This window comes from Physeter macrocephalus, chromosome 10 (assembly GCF_002837175.3).
Source record: "Physeter macrocephalus isolate SW-GA chromosome 10, ASM283717v5, whole genome shotgun sequence".
NCBI classification, from domain to species: Eukaryota; Metazoa; Chordata; class Mammalia; order Artiodactyla; family Physeteridae; genus Physeter; species Physeter macrocephalus.
This window is the reverse complement of record NC_041223.1, coordinates 28,621,445-28,639,478: the sequence shown is the minus strand read 5'-3', so window position 1 is coordinate 28,639,478 and position 18,034 is coordinate 28,621,445. Positions and strand designations below refer to the sequence as shown.

The 18,034-nt window shown below is 35.9% G+C and overlaps 1 protein-coding gene across 13 annotated transcripts in view; it reads right to left on the bottom strand.

Moving 5' to 3' along the window:
- AHI1 (Abelson helper integration site 1) overlaps positions 1-18,034 on the bottom strand; it is a 194,821-nt gene that overhangs the window by 43,551 nt on the left and 133,236 nt on the right. For 2 of the 13 annotated variants that reach the window (XM_024122534.3, XM_024122535.3), the window contains one exon: positions 4,054-4,446. The exons of 10 other annotated variants lie outside the window; for them this stretch is intronic. In XM_024122534.3, the coding sequence (XP_023978302.1) occupies positions 4,426-4,446 (21 nt within the window). In that variant the 3' untranslated portion in view covers positions 4,054-4,425. Of the gene's footprint in view, positions 1-4,053; positions 4,447-18,034 lie in introns of those variants that run through there. One more of the 13 variants, XM_055087488.1, reaches the window with a different exon arrangement.

The window sequence follows — 18,034 nt, the reverse complement described above, 5'->3', positions numbered from 1 at the left end:
GAATTAACTGCTGTCACTATACAATATAAGGGCAGTAATGATAATTTAATTTAAGTGGGAAAAATACAATTCTTACTGCACTGCTTAGCACAGTCCCTAGTTTACAACATGCTATGCAGGACGTTGTTTAAAATTTACAAATCTTTTATAACTCTCAGTATATTGATGCCAACTCACTTATGTAAAAGTGGAACTTTTAACTTTTCCCCTGCATTCTTCCTTCTCCAAACCTCTTCTGTATTCTCCTGCATGGCACTATCACAGAACAGGAAAGCCAATAAAAATGTTCTGAGCGCCTGCCATGTTCTGGGTCCCTTGCTAGTTGCTTATGTGAGTTATCTTACTCAACCTTTGTGACAATCCTGTGAGGGCAGAAATTCTTATTTCAATTTTACACATGAGAAATTTGATACACAGAGAAATCTAGTAACTTGTCTAAAGTAAACTACTAAGTGGTAGAATCAGGATTTAAACTCGTGTTTTTTTCTTTCATTTTTTCTTTTTTTCTATGAAATACATTTATAGGCCATCTTTACCTAGGATCAAACATGGGAAAGAAGCAGCAGAGAGGAAGGGAGGAGGGACAGGAGATCCTAATCACTCATGAAAGACAAGACACATTTTTGGACAGGAGAACTTGGGCAGCTGGCTGTGCTGAGAAGATTAGCTCCCCTGGGTCACCTGCAGGCCCCACTGCACCCCTTTCCCGACACCTGAAACCCAGTCCGAGAACCTGCGTGGGGATTTGTTCTCACTGTTCTTCATCCTGGTGTTCCTATAAAAAGAGGAAGAGCTACCAGGAGCATACGTGCACAGAGGAAAAGGCCGCTTCAGGGCACAGCGAGAAGGTGACTGTCTGCATGGCAACAAGAGAGGCCTCAGAAGGAACCAACCTGGCCGGATACTTGATCTTGGACTTCCAGCCTCCAGAACCGTGAGCGAATAAACTTCTGTTGTTTAAGTCACCCGGTCTATGGTATTTGTTACAGCAGACCTGTCAGACCAATACATAATACAGCCTCACAACCTGACGGTGTCAGGGGAATCACGTGTTACCAGCCTCTTACGGTACTGCAAACGGGCAATGCCTCACTTGCATCCATCTTAGGTCCTTCCCGACGTACGGTACTGTGTTCTACACTCTCATAATGCTATCTCCTGATGTAGAAATAATGTCCTTGTCACCAAACTCCACAACTACCATCCTTAGGAGGGAGACTACACCCCCCAAAGCAGTCTTGCTTTGTCACCACCACACCATTACTGACATTTAGGCGCAAAACAGCTTCACAATGAGGAGTCAGCGTGTTTCACGTGCCAACAGCCCACAGGTTGGCAGCAGTGGAGCTGTGACCATTCTCTCATCATACTGAAGGCACGTGACAAAATCCACACGGCTCATGAGAATCTGCTGGTATTCCAGTGTGTGTTTTTATCAAAATATTCTCATCATTTGAAGACCATTACTCTCTTCTGAGCAACACAGTACACACAGTAAACTCTGCTTGTTTTATTTTGGTAGTGGATTTTGCATAAGTCACGTCTTCCCCGTCTCCAATTAGATTTCATTGTCATCTCGCTGTTTTAGGATAAAGTAAAGCTCCATTGGGAGCTCTATTCCTCAAGTGATGGAAGACACAGTCCCATGCAGAGGTTTGTTTTGAACTAATACCATTTCTATTTTCCCCTTATTTTGGTAGGTTTTGTCACAGAAAATCTGTTTGACCATTCTCTTGAGAAGTATCTTCTACAATGTACCCTTCTGTGCACACGGTGGTCTGGCACGTGGGTATGACAGAACATCCTCAGTACTATGATCCAGATCTTGAGCTGACAGGGCAGTTATGAAATCTTTCAGTAATCTTTCTTTTTAGACGTAAGTTTAAAAATATGTGTTTATGTCCCCACGTGCCCATGTTGGTAATGATAGGTCTGGGAAATAAAATGTTCCACAAAATCCACTTGGTCACATTTGACCACTATTCACATATTTGAAAGAGAGTTCCTTCCTTTTCTCAAAGCTTGCCGCGTTGCTTGGGCACAATCATTCGTGGTGGAAGTGCCACTGGCAAGCTTTTTATTTTTTTGACGTAGTTTTTGGTGTTCATAGCAGTGCTTGCCAGATACTATTTCTTGGTTTAAGCAGAGTCTGTCAGGCTGTTATAAGACATTTAGGGGAATTCCTTTTTGCATTATCTTCTGAGAGATTTTTCATTATTACAGTTGTCTCTCTAGAATTCTCAGCGGTTCCTGAAACCATTGTACCGAAGGAACATTAACCACTGTACTATTCAGCAGCAGATGTTCCTTGCAATGTTATCCGTGATGCAATCCAAAAATCAATATTCATAATGACCCCAAGTCATTCAACAAGCTATGCTGAATAAGTCATACACTTGAGCACTTTCTCCTCCAACACAGCTTCTGCTGGGTCCATAATTGTCAGGGAACTTCTCTGCGCCGGCCTGCAGCCAATGAAGCATCTGGCTCCCACCCCCTTCCCTCTGCTTCCTACTTGCTTAACTTGATTTCAGAATTCTGCCCTCCAGGACAGTGAAAGAATACATTTCTGTTGTTTTAAGCCACACCATGTTTGTGGTAATTTGATATGACGGCCCCAGAAAACTAATATACATGAAGTTTACTTTCGTGAGTACTAGATTTTTTGTATTCCTTTAAAGAGTATTGGATGTTTTTCTGGCATGTAGTTACTTGAGATCAGTTTGATCCCTTCCAGGTTTGCTTTTAAGTTGTGTTAGAGCAGATTCAGGAAGACTTTAGGACTCAGTAAACTCCACTACTAAGATATGATTCTCCTGATAATTCCCCCTGATACCCCACATTATTAGGAGGTTTTTCCATTCTGGCTGGCAGGACTGTGGATGATTCCCATTCTGGTGTGGAGGCTACTAATTTCTGGCGGTTCTTTCCTTATGGAATTTAACCCCATGTAGGTGCAGATCAGTACTCAGCCAAAGAGTTATTAAGGGTACTTCTTTTGGTTAGTGGCAGGATTATTACCAATTAATATAAGGTGAAACAAAAAGAAATGTCTTAGTAATTATTTTATTTTTTGACAGAACTCTTGTTACAGGTATTTAATGCTCATTAACTAAAATGTATACATTTTCAGTTTTCATAATAAATGCAATTATGACTTTATTACACTTCTGGTATTCTTGAAGAAAGCACATCAAGCTTTAATATAGAAATATTTAGGTTTCACTTAACTTCTGGCTCAAGTGATAATAAAACTTTTGTTCTTCTTTGATCTTATACATGTTCCCCTCAGGGATGGCCCATCTCTTGTAGGCTTGGAGTGACCTTTGGCTACGTGGTTGGCCTTGTTATTTCAACACTCTGGATATACTAAAAGAGAAAGCAACTTACATACAAGAACAATTAATTGGAGCAAAGGGAGAAGATGCTTCTTTGTGCAGATTCCATAAGGACTATGCAGAAGTATGGATGGTCTAAGCCAGGCAGTTATATTTATAGCACTGTTTTTCACATAGTTAACATGGTGTGATTGTAGCTTTTTAAACTATGAAACCCCAGAGAGATGGTACTTTCTAGTTGAAATAAAGTTATTTAGAATAGATTATGGCTTCAGACACATTTGCTGCTTTTTCGACCTTAGGGAAACATCCTTAATGAATTTTATAGAATTCTGATGACAGGGTTTTAAAAAAATCTCTGTCAAGTTTTAAACTGCTTCAATATTTATAAGAGGTCTGGGTATAGCTGTAGCATTTCATATGCTTTCTGAGAGAAATGGACCGTTTTCTTGGCCACTAGAGATGTTTCTCATGTAATCAAACAAGTTTATACATCTTGATCCTATGTTTTTTTTTAACTGTGTGTTTCTTTGGAGTTAAAATGGCTGTGACAGCCTCACCAAACACTTCAATCCCTGATGGATTAAAGGTGAACATTCCACATAGCAGCATGCTCCCATTTCTTTTTTTTTTAAAAAAAATTAATTAATTAATTAATTAATTAATTAATTTTTTGGCTGCATTGGATCTTGGTTGCCTCGCGCAGGTTTTCTCTAGTTGTGGCGAGTGGGGGCTGCTCTTCGTTGTGGTGTGCGGGCTTCTCATTGCAGTGGCTTCTCTTGCTGTGGAGCATGGGCTCTAGGCATGCGGATTTCAGTAGTTGTGGCACGTGGCCTCAGTAGTTGTGGTGCGCGGGCTGTAGAGCGCAGGCCCAGTAGTTGTGGTGCTTGGGCTTAGCTGCTCTGAGGCATGTGGGATCTTCCCGGACCAGGGCTTAAACCCGTGGTTTAACCCTGCATTGGCAGGTGGATTCTTAACCACTGTGCCACCAGGGAAGTCCCTGCTCTCATTTCTTTTGCTAGTTTCCACCCTTGCTCCAGACATAGGTTCGTCTTTCATATCTTTCAGTCTTGCTATAGTTTTGGAGTCACCTTGGAAATCTGAGTTCCTATTAATACAACAGGTATATTTAGTGTGTATTCCTTAAGTTCTGTTACCCACTCCTCTTTCACATTTTGAAATGAGGCTACATTTACCACAGAGAAGCATACATGGAGGACATCAGCCATCGGATAAGATAAAAGCCTCAGATGATCACAGTCTTCTTGTCTGCTCTTAATCTTTCTGTTTGGCCGTGTCATACAGAACCAGGAGGTACTAGTAGTCCCCTAAGGTGACACTGACTGCGTAGCAGGTGAAGATGGCAGGCATGTAATCCTCCAGGAAGGCGTGGTTGGCATAATTCATGGGTAGGCACATCTTGCCCGCCGCCCAGTCGCCAACCACCATGTACCTGAGCATCACTGCACTGGCCCACGAGCTATGCTGGGCATGGCCCCCCACCTCCACCAGTGCCTTCCCCGGCTGTGCCTGCCTGCTGCCCCCCAGTAATATTTAACAAGTGAAATAAAATAAGCTTTAGGAAAGTCTCATTTCTCAATTATGTCGAGCAATGTTGGGTCTTTATTATTAAAATAGAAAAAAGAGCAGATAAAAAAAGTTAGTAGAAAATCAAATTTAACAACAAATCCTGAATTGTACAGAAGTACATTACTAAACATTCAAATGACTCCTTTACTAATAGTGGCACTGGGACTATATTTTATTTCATAAGAAGAATGGAAAAACATATAACCCTACTTCTAGCACCATGTGGTAGAAATACATACAGTCTCTTTTGATTATTTCCATGAACACTAAGAAAGACAGCTCTAAAGATATTCATAAAAAAGAAACTAAGGTCCTGTTATTTTTAACTGATCTTATCTGGATAATAATAGATTAAGAAAACAGAGATAAAGAAAGTAAATAATTGCACAAAGTTTATTGTCTCTGTACCAGACAAACTATCTGTTCTATCCTGCTACATAATGCTAGTATATATGAACCTTAAACATTTCATCAAACAAATATTTGAAAATATTTAATTCCAAATACCTTCTGGTAAAGTAACTACTAAGGGTAATGGAAAAAAATACGAAACTAGGAATCAAGACAGTGAGTTTCCAGTCCTGCCTGGGCCTCCAAGGCTAAAACATATCATAAAACACTCAAGCTGGATGTCTGTAAACTAAGGGGTTTGGACCAGATGCTAGGTGGTATCCCTTACAGCTTAAAAATTCTATCATATAAGGTATGCAAATAACTCTTCCAAAAGAATGGCATTCACAAATTTTAACGTAAATTCAAAATATTAATTTGTTGGATAACCGTGTGCCTGATTATTTGTGATCATACATGAATTAGAAAAGCTTGTTTGTTTGCTGCAGTACTACACAGAAAAAGCCTCTTAGTCATAATTAAAGAAGAATAGTGATAAAGCATTTCTTTGGAATTTACTAGTTGGAAATACTTCTTTCTTCTTTGATGAATAGGAATGATTGAACTTTTGGACTTCACAAATAAAGCTACTCATTTTATATGATGATTGGTATTAATTAAACCTCTTCTTACGGGAAATCACAATTCACATACTTTGTTACAGTGAATCATTAGTGCTTCATTGAAAAAGCCTCTAAAATGTATCTTTGTATTGGCTATTTCCTAAAAAAAAAAAAAAAAAAATCAAGAGAATGATGCAGACCTTTATAGAATGGACCACAGATTTTTGTTTTGTTTTGTTTTTTGTTACTGAAGAAAGATGATAGTGTACTTTAATTATTTTTCTTGGGAGGGATAGCAAAAGGAGAATTATGAATCATTGGTTTAGACATGGGTGCTCAAAGTGTGGTCTCTAGATTAGCAGTACAACATTACCTGGACACTGGTTAGAAATGCAAATTCTTGGGCCCCATTCCAGACCAACTGAAACCATATATTCTGGGGATGGACCCAGTAATCTGTTTTAACAAGGATGCCAGGTGATTCTGATGTACCTTAAGGTTTAATTAACTTTATTTCAATGACCTACTTTATAAAACATGTACATTTATTTTCTGCACACATCAAGTATGTGACGGAATGGTTAAGAAACATAATTTAAAATATAAAACCAAATCTTATAACAAATTATTACGGGCAAAACTTAAAAACGTAAACCTGTTCCTCCTTTCCTATTTTACTTATGTTTCTTAGTTTCCCTCGTAGCACTGAAATGCTGACTAGGTCCAGATTTGAGTAATTTAACATCTCCTTTGTCATTTTTTTCAACAAGCTCATGCTCAAACTGCAACTAGGAGTCATGGTAAACATTTCTTAGGTTCCCCTACCATCTCTTAAGGATTAGCAAAATTTTTAAAATAGAAAAACAAGCAAAAATTGAAAGATTAAATCTGTTTATCTAGCAATAATTATTAGATACATATTGTGTCTGAGGTACTCTTATAGGCTGAGGAGACAGTAGTGAACACAGTTCCTGCCCTTGGGATATTCCGTTTTATGTTTCATTGTTTTTGGTCTGGTGGCCCTTTTTAAAAACGGAATACCTTTAGTATTTGTACAAGTTACTCTGCTGTTTCTCTACTTTTAAGTTGCCAATAAAGAGTACTAGGGTGCATGCTGATATTGAATATTAAAATAATAATGTATGATTACTTCAGAAAAGTATAATAAATTTCTTTAAATTCTCTTCACAAACCATGAGCTATGAGTAAATGTAAAATCAGTAAAAAAAAGAATCAGTTGAAGATAATATTTTTAAATAAAAATAAATTCAAGTATTTGTAAACAACATATTATTCAGTTTATACACAGTTTTAGTAATTATAAATTTTATACTTCACAGTTCAAAGCAGTGGTTTATAGAGCTTATATACAGAAATATATCCCTTATGATAAATAGAATATTCTTTTTTTTACCCTGTTGCATTTATAACTTGTTTCTATTTTCCTTAGATGATACTTTCCTGGCCAGGTCCTTTCTGTTGACATATTGTTATGAGAGGTAGTACAAATTTTTTAAAAAATACATAAACATACAAATTTATAAATACTAAAATAAAAATTATTGATTCAAGTTTGTTAAGGATATAAACACATGAATATATAAATGATAAAATACTTAAAAATAAACATATAGGGACTTCCCTGGTGGTGCAGTGGTTAAGAATCCGCCTGCCAGTACAGGGGACACGGGTTTGATCCCTCGTCCGGGAAGATCCCACAGGCCGCGGAGCAACTAAGCCCGTGAGCCACAACTACTGAGCCTGTGCTCTAGAGCCCGTGAGCCACAACTACTGAGCCCGCGTGCCTAGAGCCCATGCTCCGCAACAAAAGAAGCCCCTGCAATGAGAAGCCCGCGCATTGCAACAAAGAGTAGCCCCCGCTCGCCGCAACTAGAGAAAGCCCGTGTGCAGCAACAAAGACCCAACACAGCCAAAAATAAATAAATAAATAAATTTAAAAAAATAAACATATAGATAGATAAGTAAGTTATACAAGGGTCTTCAAATAGACTTGTATTGTTGCAAAACTAGTTTGGAAAAGCCTATTCTAAAACTGAATAGGCACCTACAGGAACTAAAAAATGTTTCTATGAGCTACATTTACATTTTTCTTTGAGAGTGAGGTATGGGTGCATTTCTCTGTGCTTAAATACACATAATAGAGATAACAGACTTATCACTTAAAAATAACGTACGGTCTGGAGACAAATCTTTTGAGAATGAAATTAAATCTTTTTAATGCTTAATGGCATCTTCAGGATCTCCTGGGCTCCAACTATAAGAGCAAAGAGTTACAGTACTTGATATTTTTGAGAACTACTTAAGAGCACCCCTAAGGACATTTATTAACAGAATTCATTAAATTTATAAATAATTTCTTTTCTTTCTTTTTTTTTTCCCTCGATGCGCCATGTAGCTTGTGGGATCTTAGTTCCCTGAACAGGGATTGAACACGCGCCCTCGGCAGTGAAAGCGCAAAGTCCTAACCACTGGACTGCCAGGGAATTCCCATAATTTATAAACAATTTCTAAAAAGATGAATTAACTAGTAACTCATTTATATAATAAATACCTTAGGTGTGTGCTATATATATAGCACTGTACATAGTATGGGAAATATAAAGAAATGCAGCATAAAGTTCTTGACTTGAAGCTGCTTAAGATATAGTTAAGAAAAACATACTAATTCAAATATTATATACTTAAAAATTCTTATCCCGAAAGTTTAATTCACTCATTGTAAAACAAGTATATAAATCTCAGTTTATTTTTTTCTCAGCAACGTATATCTACTGTTATTATTTAATAATCTGCTATGCTATAGATATGTCTGTTTATCTCTCTAGATTTATCTAGAAATATATGTATCTACCAATTATTTAATGCTTGTTATGTGTCAGGCATATGCTAAGCATTTTACACTATATACGTATGCATGTGTGTATGTATACATACACACAAATGTACACACACATATATAGCACACATATATATATTTGTGTACATACACATGTTCACACATATGTTCATAAACACCCTATTTAGTATTTATCATGCCTTTGTTTCCTTAATTATAAACTAAAAGAATTATTACTTGTCTAAATCACTCAGTTTGGCAGATTCTAGATTTAGAAGGTTTGCTTTTCTCCTAAATCTATGCTCTTAATCACTAAACCTACATATTTAAGTTTGAAGTTAGAGGCCTTCGTGGAACCAAGCAAACATAAGGCTGCTTGGTTCACCGCTTATAACTTTCGCTAAGATTTATGCCAAAAGAAGGACCTTTAAGACTTGGTATTTCTATTATAGAAGGCACCTGAAGAATATCATCAAAGCACTTTTCTTCATATTATCTTCTCAGTTACAATTTGTTGAGGCTATCAAGCTGGGAAGTTATATGGTAAACTGAAATAAGGCCAGAGTGACAGCAGACATATGTATACTAACAGGTGTGTCCATCTGATCACTATAGTTTATATTTACACTTATACTGAAATGACTAGGCATTGTTAATTCGGAAAGGCTTTGTGAAGGAATCTTGAGTAATAAATTTAAATGGAAAGAGAAAAGCTTTTTAGGCTGCTGATAGTAAGACATCAATAATTAACTGCTCATCTTATTTAAACACTGAGGCTTGTCTATTTCTAATTCTAATGTCAATCCAAATATTCTGGGAAAAGCTCATGTACACACATGTGAGTATTTGGTTTAGTGAGGAAAAAGACAAGAATATAATAGAAGGATAATGAAGAAGCTTGATGGAAAACATCTCTATTTTAGCATATAAATATAATTATGATACATACAGAGATGTAGACGGTCAAGTAAGGGGCTCTAAAACCTACCAAACAGCATTTCAAATGGCAAAATAGAAATCAGCAAATAGAATTTTAAAGAAGCAACTAGAAAACACTGAACTTAAGAACAAATGAGTAGAGGGGAAGCACTTCTGGAATGGGAGAGTAATGAAAATTGGCTCTTCCATGAAATCAAGAAAACTGGCAAAACTGTCAAAATCAACTTTTAAGAACTTGAAAAATTAGCCAAAGGACTGCAATAATCCAAAGAGCATGGATTCAAGAAAAACAGTTGGATCTTGGTAAAAAACATCAAGCTTTGTGGAATTTTAACCTGCCCTATTCCCATTACTCTCTTGCCAGCCCCATGGTAGCTTTAAAAACAGACTGACAACCATGGTTAACTGTGAAAACTATCAGGTCAGCGGTCACTGGAGAGGGCAGAACAGGTTCAGAGTGCCTATAAATCCCCATCTCCAGAGAAGTGCCACTATATGACCTAGGTGGCAGCCCCTGAAAAGCTCCATTCTCAGGGCTTGTCTTTATTTGATGTGACTCAGAGTCAGCTGTTTGAACAGCCATATCCCTCGAGCATTTGTCAAAAAACATCAGTGGCAACTTAGGTGGTGATACATGTTATGACAAGTAAGGAACTGACCAAAAAATTAAAAGGAAAAACTGGGAAATAACATGCCTGTCTATAGGGTTTGCTGAAAAGCATCAACAGATTCCTGGAAATCTAGAAGGCCATGCGCATGTGCAAAACCCTGTGTATGCCCAGGAAAGACCAGAGAAGGCTCAAATCTTTCATCTCTGCTGACCTTGACAGTCGATGCAAGCAGAAAGTGAAGTCTAAGTACGGTAGAGTTATGAACTGCATGTTGAAGCACTAAAAACATGTCCTAACACACACATAGAGCCCTTTGGAAAAGGTCCTCGGCATTTAAGGAAATCTTAATACAGTCATTAGCTGACCACTAAGCTAACCAAGCAGACACTTTAGTGGCTGTGCAACACAAAAAGTACAGTCTTTAAAGAATTACTCCAGGAAAGTCCCTAATTAAACAAATAGTAACAGTAATAATAACAAAAATGACAAATCATAGGGAAGTGGGGGTAGAAAATCTGATTTTTAAGTTTGCCACATTATATTATCTCAAATGTCCAGTTACAAGACATGTAAAGAAAGAGTAAAGTATAACCCTAATAGGAGTCAAAGAAGTCAATAGAAATTGTCCCTGAGAAAGTCCAGATGTTGGAATTACTAGACAAAAACTTTAGATTGGTATATATATGTTCAAAGACATAAGGGAAACCACGTCTAAAGAATTAAGAGACTGGATATATGTATACATATAACTGATTCACTTTGCTGTACAGCAGAAACTAACAAAACAATGTAAATCAACTATAGTACAACAAAAATTTAAAAAAAGAATTAAGGGAAAATGAGAATGCTATCTCAGCAAATTGAAAACATCAATAAAAGGAAAGAATTAAAAAACAAACAGAAATTCTAGAATTGAAAAGTACAGTATTCACTAGAGGGGCTCAACAGTAGATCTGAACTGGCAGAGGAAAAGAATCAGTGAACTTTTACACTGATAAGTCTGAGGAACAGAAAGAAATAAGAATGAAGAAAAATGACAGAGCCTCAGACACCTATGGGCTGTCATCAAGTGTACCAAAATATGAAGAATGGGAGACCCAAAAAGAGAAAAAACAGAAGAAGGGAAGAAAGAATAGTTGAAGAAATAATGGCGCAAACTTCCCAAATTTGATCAAAAATATTAATCTGCACATCCAAGAGCCTAAACAAATACCAAGTAGGATAAACTCAGAAAGATCCACACCTAGACATATCATAGCCAAACTACTGAAGCCCAAGAATCTTGAAAGCAGCAAGAGAAAAACAACTCATCACATAGAAGCATTCTCAATAAGATTAACAATAAATTTCTCATCAGAAACCTCGGAGTTCAGAAGTCAGTAAGATGATGCTTTCAACAATAAGTGTGGAAAGAAGACTCAACCTACTATTCAATATCCAGAAAAACTACCATGTAAAAAAGAAGAAATTAATACATCCCAGATAAATGATAACAGAGAGTTTGTTGCTAGTAGACCTGCCCTTCAAGAAAAACTAATGGGAGTCCTTCAGGTTGCAACAAGAGGGCACTTAACAGTAACTCAAATCCACATAAAGAAATAAAGAGCACTGATAAAGGTAATTACATAAGTAAATACAAAGGACAGTATAAATGTACTTTTTGGGAAACTCCTCATGTAAATTAAAAGATAACTTTGTAAAGAAGCATAAAAACGTGTTGATGGGCTTACAATGTATAAATAAGAGTGTCATGGACTTACATATAGTACCAAATGTAAAATAGATAGCTAGTGGGAAGCAGCTGCATAGCACAGGGAGATCAGCTTGGTGCTTTGTGACCACCTAGAGGGGTGGGATGGGGAGGGTGGGAGGGAGATGCAAGAGGGAGGAGATATGGGGATATATGTATATGTATAGCTGATTCACTTTGTTATAAAGCAGAAACTAACACACCATTGTAAAGCAATTATACTCCAATAAAGATGGTTAAAAAAAAAAAAGATGTAATTTGTACAACCATAATAGCACAAAGGAGGCAGAAGGGAAAATAACTGTATTAAAGTTTTTACATACTATTAAAATTAAGTTGGTATTAATCCAAACTATATTGTTTTAAGTTAAGATGTTAACTGTAATTCTCAGGGTAACTACTAAGAAAACAACTCAAGTAAATACACAAAAAGAAAAAGGGATTTAAATTGGTATATTCAAAATATTACTTTAATAAAAAAAAGTGAGTAATGAAAGAGGAAAGCAGCAAAAAAATACATCAGACATAAAGAAAACAAAACCAAATTGTAGACTTAATTCTATCTTATCAGTAATTAAATTAAATGTAAATGGATTAAGCACTCCAAATGGAAAGCAGAGATTATCAGAATGGAAAAAAGGCATGATCAAACCATCTGCTGTCTACTAGGGGAACATTTTAGATTAAAGACACAATAAAGTTGAAAAGGATGAAAAAGATATGCCATATAAACAGAAACCAAAAGAGAGCTGGAGAGGCTATTCTGATACCAGGTAAAATATAATTAAAGACAAAAACTGTCAGTAAAGATACAGGAGGACATTTTAAATGATAAAAGGGTCAATCAATCAGGAAGCCATAAATAAGTATGAATATATATGCACCTAAAAAGCCTCAAGATCCATAAGGCAAAATGGACAGAATTGAAAGATGAAATAGATGATTCAACAATAGTTGTTGAGACTTCAATACTCCACTTTCTATAATGACTAGAACTAGGAAGATCAACATGGAAACAGAAGACTTGATCAACACTAAAAACCAGCTAGATCTAACAGACATCTATAGAACACTCCACCTAATAAAAGCAGAATACATATTCTTAAGTGCATGTAGAACATTCTCTAGTATAGACAATATGCTAGGCTATAAAATAAGCCTTAAAAAAAAAACCCCTGAATGACAGAAAGTATGTTCTCCAACCACAATGAAATGAAAATAGAAATCAGTAACAGAAAGACAACTGGGAAATTGTGTCGAAATTAAACAACACACTCCTAAATACCGATGGGTCAAAGAAGAGAACACCAGGGAAATTTTTAAAAGATAAATGAAAAGATAAACACAACATACCAAAATGTATGGGAAGCAGCAAAAGCAATGATCTGAGGAAATTTTATAGCTGTAAATGCTTTAATTGAGAAAAAAGTCAAATCAATAAGCTAACCTTATACTTTAAAACTAGAAAAATAAAACTAAACCCAAAGCAAGTAGAAGGAAGGAAATGATAAATATTAGGATGGAAATAAAAGACAACAAATAGAAAAAGAATAGAGAAAATTAACAAAACCAATAATTGGTTCTTTGAAAGATCAAGAAAATTACCAAAACTCTAGCTAGACTGACCAAGGGTGGTGGAGTGGAAGGTAACACCCAAATTAATAAAATCAGGAATAAGAGAGAAGATATCACTATTGGCCTTCGAGAAATATAAAGGATTATAATGGAGTGCTATTATCAACTGTATGTTAACAAATTAAATAGCCCAGATGAAAGGGACAAATTCCTAGAAAGAGACAACTTAAATGTGACTGAAGAAGAAGATGAACATCTGAATAGACCTTAAGAGTAAAGAGACTGAATTAACGATTATAAAAATTTCCACAAAGAGAAGCCCAGGTACAGAATGCAGCAATGGCAAACTGTACCAAATGTTTAAAGAAGAAATAATGTCAATCTTTTCCAAAACTCTTCCAAAAAATAAAAGAGAAATGAACACTTTCCAACTCATTTTATGAAGTCAGTATTATCATGATCCCAAAGCTGGACAAGAAAACTACACACTTCTTATGAATACTGATGTAAAAAATCAACAAAATACTAGTAAACAGAATCTACAACATATAAAAAGGATTATACACCATGACAAGTGGGATTTATCCCAGAAATGATAGTCTGCTTTAACATATGACAATCAGTCTATGTAACAGACCATATTAATAGCATTAAGGACAAACCCCACATAATCATCTCAATAAATACAGAAAAAGCATTTAACAAAATCCAACATCCTTTCCTGATAAAAACACTCAACAAAGTAAGACTATAAGGGAACTGCTTCAACCTGATAAAGGTTATTCACAAAAGCGCACAGCTAACAACATACTTAATGGTCAAAGACTGATAGCTTTTCCCCTAAGATTAGGAGCAAGAGAAGACACAGACACTCACCCTTGCTATTTCAACACTGTACTGGAGATTCCAGCCAGTAAATTAGGCAAGAAAAAGAAAGGTATCAAGATGGAAAGAAAGAAGTAGAACTATATTAACAGATGAAATGACCTTGTGTATAGACAATCTCAAGGAATCCACAAAAAATCCTCCGAAACATCTTATAGAAGTAGTAAACACATTCAGTAAGGTTGCAGAATACAGGTGAATATAAAAAATCAATTATATTTTTAAACCTGAGGAATGAACAATCTGAATATAAGATTTTGTTTTACATACTAAAAACAAAATGTCATTGAAAGAAATTAAAGTAGACCTATATAAATTGAAAGACCCATGTTACTAGATTGGAAGACTTAATATACTGTTAAGATGAAAATCCTCCATTTTGATCTACAGATTCAACCTAATCCCTATTAAAAATTTTGCAGAAACTGAGAAGGTGATTTTAAGATTCATATGGAAATGCAAGGGACCTAGAATAGAAAAATAATCTGGAAAGAGAACAAAGCTGGAGGACAAGCTCTGCTTTTAAAACTTACTACAAAGCGACAGCAATTAAAACAGTGGATTACTGACATAAAGATAGGCAAATGAATCAACGCAACAGAATTGAGAGTCCAGATATAAGCCCTTACATTCATGGTCAACTGATTTTTGAAAAGGGTGCTGAGACCATTAAATGGGGAAATAATAGTCTTTTCAATAAATGGTGCTGGGAAAACTGGATAGACACATGCAAAAAAATAAAGTTACATCCCTACTCACACCATATATAAAAATTAACTTTAAATGGATTACAGACCTAGAGGTAAGAGCTAAGTGTATAAAACTCGCTGAGAACACATAGAAGTAAATCTTTGTGACCTTAGATCAGACAATTGTTTCTTAGATATGGTAACAAAAGCACAAGTGACAAAAGAAAAGAGTAGAGAAATCGAACTTCATAAAAATTAAAAAAAAATTTTGTGCTTCAAAGGACATGATCAAGAAAGAGAAAAAGACAACCTACAGAACAGGAGAAAATATCTGCAAATCACGTATCTGATAAGAGACTTGTATCCAGAGTATATTCTTACAAGTCAATACTAAGACAAACCCAATTAGATATAAATAATATGAATATATCTATATTATATCTATATTTATGTATGAGTTACATAATTTATACAGTTGATTTTACATAATATATATTTATATGCTATATTCCTGGCACATGGTAGGTATATAATATGTTTCAGGTATAATTATTCTTATTCAACTCCTAGAGTTCTTTGAGTTATCACAGAGGAATGGTGTTTTAAAATAAAAATATTTCTATAGGACACCCGCAACTATAAATGTGATCCTATTTTCCATATTAAACGTAGATGTGCTAACTTCAACTCCATGTCTAAAAACAAAACTGTATTGCCACCCTTGGTATAATAAGATCTGATTCTCATATATACATACATACATAAATACATAACACAGTCATTAAAATATATCCTACTTATACAATTATATAGTAAAATATAATTTGCCCAACTAGAAAATGGGCAAAGGATTTGAATAAATTATCCAAAGAAGATATACAAATAGCACTGCAAAAGATGTTCCCATCATTAATCATTAAGAAAATGCAAATCAAAATCAGGAGATATAACTTTTCACTCAATAAATTGGCTATAATAAAAAAGACAGTAACAAGTGTTGGTGAGGATGTGGAGAAATTGAAACTCTCGTACTTGGCTGGTGGGATTGTAAAATGGTTCAGGCACTTTAGAGAACGTTTTGGCAGTTCCTCAAAATGTTAAATACAGAGTTACCATATGACACAGCAATTTCACTACTAAATATACACCCAAGAGAATTGAAAACCTATGTCTACACAAAAACCTGTATGTAAATGTTCACACAGCATTATTCACAATAGCTAAAAATGGAAGCAACCCAAATGCTCATCAATGAATTAGAGGATAAATAAAATGTGGCATATCCATAAAATAGACTATTATTCAGCCATAAAAAGGAATGAAATTCTGATGCATGCTATGACACGGATGATCTTTGAAAGCATGCTAAGTGAAAGAAGCCAGATACAAAAGGTCACGTATGATCTGACTGCATTTATATAAAATCCAGAATAGGCAAATCCACAGAGATAGGAAGTAGATTAGTATTTGCCAGGGGCTAGGGCGAGAAGGCAATGTAGGTGGGTGGGTGGCTACTACTGAGTATGGGATTTCTTTTTGGGGTGAGGAGTATGTTTTAAAATTAGACACTGATGATGGGTACAAAACTATGAATATACTAAAACCCAATGAATTGCAGACTTTAAAAGAGTAAACATTTTGCTATGTGAATTATATCCAAATAAAGCTGTTATAAAAAAAGAACATCATAGAAATTATGGTTATGGAAGGTGAAGTTAGTCAGAATAAAGGAACAGATACAAGCAAAACCACAGAGATGGAGACCAGAGCGATTCATGTCAGACAGGGGAGTCTTGATTCTGGCTATGGAAATGGACAAAAGAGGTTAGACTGTGACACTATAACAGAAGAGGAAAGCAATACATGTGGTACATAAGAGAAATAGATAAGCTTAATATATTACCAAGGTTTTGTCAGTAAGAACTAAGCAGTTGCTAGTACCAGTGACAGAAGATTAAAGTGGAAAGGCCCAATATAAGTCCCAGGAAAGACAGGAATTTTATTGAGCTGTACTCATTTTCAGGTTCTTTGGTTCCCAAGTGGTTAACAGCCTAAGTATTTATTATGAAGATTTTTCTAGTAGAATGGAGAAAGAAAAGAATAATTAAGATTAGAAACATCAAATGAGGAGTCATTCATGCTTAGGTACCAGCTGACACTTGGGTGTGTACAATGAGTTTTACAAGTAGGTCTCAAGGAAGAAGGGACAAAGCCCAATCACCTCATTCTTGGGTGATACAATTACCTTTTCATTCCTGTTCTTTTTAGTCCTGTTCTTCAAACAGCTGTCTGTGGCATGTGGGTAGCATAGTTTGAAGTGTAACAGGTGCTTGTAATTTCCTTTCTCAAGGTCACAGGTGACTCTGCCAGTGCACTAGAAAAACCACAGCTTCTGGGCCCCTTTCTTCCCACCAAACCCCAAGATCCCCTTCTCACATCCAGATTACTCTGTTACTTATGTGTCTTTAACCCACCCCACAGCTTTGAGAATTGAAGTGCCACTATTCTGAGGAAATCTAAGACTCTATCCACTAACCCCAAACCATATCTGATTAAAACTCCTTGGTGTGTGGATGGGATGTTTTCCAAGAAAAAAATTCTGCAATTGGCTTTCTTAGATAACATCCATGGTAGATGGTGAAGAGGGAGGAATCTGTATTTGGCTCTGTCCTGTCCTCAAGGTCTTCATGACCCTTCTTGGCTGTCATTCTGGTCAGCCCTACCAGTATTGCTCAGTTGTCTACTCTCTTCATTACCACCCCTGCCTAATGCCATTACAAGATACAGTGATGATACAAAGGTCAGATGAGATAATACACACTATGAAGCAGGGTTTTTAAAACTAAA